The sequence below is a fragment of the Pteropus vampyrus genome, unplaced genomic scaffold (genome assembly GCF_000151845.1).
Source record: "Pteropus vampyrus isolate Shadow unplaced genomic scaffold, Pvam_2.0 Scaffold468, whole genome shotgun sequence".
NCBI lineage: Eukaryota > Metazoa > Chordata > Mammalia > Chiroptera > Pteropodidae > Pteropus > Pteropus vampyrus.
This window is the reverse complement of record NW_011889249.1, coordinates 306,372-310,298: the sequence shown is the minus strand read 5'-3', so window position 1 is coordinate 310,298 and position 3,927 is coordinate 306,372. Positions and strand designations below refer to the sequence as shown.

The window sequence follows — 3,927 nt, the reverse complement described above, 5'->3', positions numbered from 1 at the left end:
GCGTCACGGCACCACAGCCCAGGTCACCCAGAACTACCAGGAAGCCGCCCGCCTCCACTCAACACCTGCCGTGGGTAGGGGGCTCTTACGACTTGTGTCCTGTTCCCTAAGGGCCACCCGCCCGCTCTTGAGGCCTGGGCAAGCGGCTGCCTCCCTCAGGGCGATGCCTGCCTCCCAGCTGCCACCACAGTCCGTGCCGTGACCCACTACTGGCCCAAGCATCACCCTCAAATGTCCCATGATCCAGTGAGTGACAGCACAGAAGCACTAACGGCTGACGTGGATAACACTCCAGGGCACCCGCCCCAGGGCGTGGGGACACCTCCGCTTCTTCACTGCGCGTTTGTGGGAAAAACGCATTATTTTCAGGATGGTTAAAACTCAAAATACTGAGTGAAACAAAGTTTCAAAATTCACGGGTGGGGGTGTTTCTACAGTAGTATAAACCAGCTTTAAGCAATTTTAAATAGTAAAAGTAATAAAAATCTCTCACTTCCTGTGGGAGGTTGGAACACTTCATTCTACATAGGAAACCACGTGGTCTCCTTCCTCGCTGCTGAGAGGGGCGCGGCCATGCCCGTCTCCAGCTCTGGAGGGGAGGGTGCGGGAACCGATAGGGCCGCGGCCGCAGGGTGCCGAAGGCGGGGCTGCCGCAGAGGCCGCCAGGTGAGACAGCGCAGGGAAGGACGGGGATTCCTTTGCGGAATCCACTCTGCGGCCTGAGAGGTAAACGAGCCGCTCTCACGGTGTGCGGGGTCGCGTGCTTATCCTCAGGACGTGCGTCTCGGCGAGCTCACGACCTGAGAGCCTCAGAGCTGAGCATCCGTCACACGCGTGGACGCGTCCATCGTCCACTTGCTGGACGAGAACTGGGCCCTGCCCGAACTCGTCCTCCAGGCTCCTTAGTGATTTTTTAGGTGAAGCGGATTCAGCCTCTCGGGGTTTGGGGGCTGGGGAGCTCACGCCTACAGCAGGTTTGGGGGCCCCTGGGCAGGGCGGGACTGGTTCCCGAGGTGGGGCTGTGGGAGCCACCACACACCAGCGGAGCCCGCATCACGTGAGGGGTCCCTGCCCTGCAGGGCTCACGGCGCCCGCGAGGGAAGCAGGTCTGTGCACAAAACCTGGAATCAGGCGCTGAGCCTCGGGCAAGCACTAAAGCTTGACCAGACGGCTGGACTGTGAGGCCCAAGGACAGGCGGCCTCACGGGGGAGGGCTATGGACGGGAGGTCGGAGGGGTGGGAGGCAGGAGCGGGAGGACACGGACCTGGCCTAAGGAGAGGATCTCTGCTCACAACGGTGGCAGGACCCTGGGCCAGCCAGTTAGCAACAGCCTGAGGCAGCGGGGCCAGGTGTGCAGGGCTCAGGTCAGGACGTGAGGGACAGACAGGGGTGGACTCTGACCACCTGCACGGTCTGCCCAGGACGCTGCACCTCCCCCGCCCCCCACGATGCTCGCCCTAAGCCTCCGACAGAAGGGGCGGTGGCCACAGGCAGGTGGCTCCTGTGACAGTGGGGTGGGCAGCGGTGGGGAGGCCCGCGGCGCGGCTGACCTGGAAGCCCGTGGTCTCGGCCTCTCTGCAGGTTCAGCGACGCCAGGTCGAAGGTGCCAGGGCCCGGTGGCACAAAGAGCCTCTCGGTCAGCGCCTGGTTCATCAGCTGCCCCCACACCTGCAGCTTGGCCGGCCGCGCCAGAAGGCCCCTCACCACGGGGTCCAGGCCACCTGGAAAACACCCCGGACCATGGCCAGCCTCCTCCCTGCTCCCAAGGACGCATGGCCCCACACTGTGCACCAGGCTTGTCCCTAACGAAGAGGTGGTGGCCATCGAACGCCAGGTTCCTGCTGAGGCGGGGAGGAACTCCACAGGGTGGGGAGCCCGGGCGACTACCTCCCCTCCCTCCGGCCCGCGCCCAGTGGAGCCTGCCGCCATGGGCTGGAAGCTTCGGGGCAGAAAGAGGGGACACCAGGAAGGGGGGAGGAGGAGCGAATTGGAACAGTTCTCCTGAACAACCGGCTCTCGAATGCGACCCGGCTGTCTCACTCTAAAGCTACGTGGTGCTGAGGGCGGCCGGGGGACGACACAATGACACAGGGGAACCGTTTATGATGTGCGGCATGAATGGTGACTTCTGCCCAGCAGGCGGAGGCCAGCGCACCTGCTACTCTCCAGGGACACCGAAGGTGTGAGGGGAAAGCGTTTCCGTCGCTTGACTCGGGCTTCTACAGGGTCTGAACACATTTACTCCCCCATAAACACTGACACCTGCCATGTCTGGCCAGCTGCGTGTGAGGTCAGGGCGGCCAGGCGCCTCCCTGGGGAGGGAGGGACAACAGGGTGGCGGGCGCACCTTCCTTGAGGAGCCTCCAGGGGCTGAAGAAGGCATCCTGCAGTGACAGCGGGGGCAGGCCGGGCTGCTCCTGGAAGCTGGCGTCCAGCCGCCTCACCAGTGGGTGGATCGTGGTGTGGCCGAAGCGGAAGGCAGCCGTGGAGAACACATTGGACACTGTGGGGTCCACGGTGGGGTCATAGCCCTTGTAGGGGCCCACATGCTGCCCGAAGGCCTCAGGGCCCAGGATGCTGGGGACGTAGTCCCGCAACGTGATGATCTGCGAGGGAGAGGAGCACAGAGCTGCTGAGCAGGGGGCGTGGCAGCAGAGCCAGGTGCCAGCCCGGGGCGGGGAGGGAGGCCCCGGGTGCTGAGCTGGCCCCTTTCCTCAGTCTGAATTGTCCGTCAACTACTCGCTCTCTGTCAGAACCACAGAAATACGGTGATCATGGGGCCATTGGGGGTTTCAACAGGGACCAAACTCGCGCCGTGGGTTATAGACGAGCCTAAACTCCCACTTCCTGTCCTGTCCTGTGAAGACACGTGGCATCATCTGGAAGGAGGACAGACAGTGCCTTTGTCCTCAGGTGACAGAGCAGGAAGGGCAGGAAGACAGCGCGCTGGTTCGAGCAGGCGACTGCATAGCTGCCGGCTGTGTCAGTGACCTTGGATCGAACTTCCCAGAGAGGGCTCTGCTTTTTAGTGGATTTTCATGGCTTCTACGTACGGGCTAACTACAGAGCCTTGTCCTCAGACGCTGATGGGGCTGCTGGGGGCTGGGGTGGCTCCTGAGAAGGAAGGCACTCGGGGGGGGATACACGTGGCCCTGGACCTGGCCAGCGCAGACCCACTGCCTGAAGGTGACAGACAGTGACAGCGGCTCCCTCCCCATGAGCAGCTAACACCTGATGCTGCAAGCTCTTCACAGGATAAACTGAAGACTGGCAGAGCTGAGCGTCCCGTGGATGGTGACTCCTGATGCCATCACTGGCCTAGCGACGTCCACGTGAGGCCTGGTCCCAGGGGACCACTGTACCAGAGTCCTGCTTTGCATTTAACAGCATTTTTTCAGCATCGACTTAGTTTAGAACTTAAAGAGAACATTTTGGTCAGTGAGTTGCATCTGAGAGGCGTGACCAGGGGGCATGCTCGCGCGGCCCAGCGTGTCGGGTCAAGGGTCAGGGAGATGAGCTGCCAGCATCTCGGGGCGTTTAAGTCACAGGATTTGCATGCTTGTGACGCGTTCCATTTGGACGACGAGATGCGTCTTCTCAGTGTGATGTGGTGCTTTGTAGGAGCGTGGAGGAAGTAGTGGGGCCTGGAGCATGGCAGCTGTCCCCACTGGCGGGCAGGCGACACCCGGACAGACATGAGTGACAGGCCCCGTGTGGAGTTTCTTGGCTGATGAGAAGGAAGCCCCCAGGCCCTCCATCAGCGTCCGAGGTACTTGCAACTTCACTCGCAGGAACGGCCCCTCAAGCCGAGGTGCAAACGTGGCAGGGGGCCTCAGGTGAGCATGGCCTGGCTCCAGCACGGGGGCGACCACTGCCTTTCACTCATGTTCTTCTGTGGCGTCTCCTCCCCACAGCAGACGGGGACC

The 3,927-nt window shown here is 62.3% G+C and overlaps 1 protein-coding gene across 1 annotated transcript in view; it reads right to left on the bottom strand.

Moving 5' to 3' along the window:
* Window positions 1-3,927, bottom strand: part of TPO (thyroid peroxidase) — a gene marked incomplete at its 3' end in the record, with an annotated part of 36,283 nt that overhangs the window by 10,606 nt on the left and 21,750 nt on the right. Inside the window, exons 8-9 of the mRNA XM_011382228.1 lie at window positions 2,349-2,607; window positions 1,552-1,722 (exon numbers count right to left, since the gene is read on the bottom strand). Coding sequence (XP_011380530.1) covers window positions 1,552-1,722; window positions 2,349-2,607 — 430 coding nt within the window. The remainder of the gene's footprint in view (window positions 1-1,551; window positions 1,723-2,348; window positions 2,608-3,927) is intronic.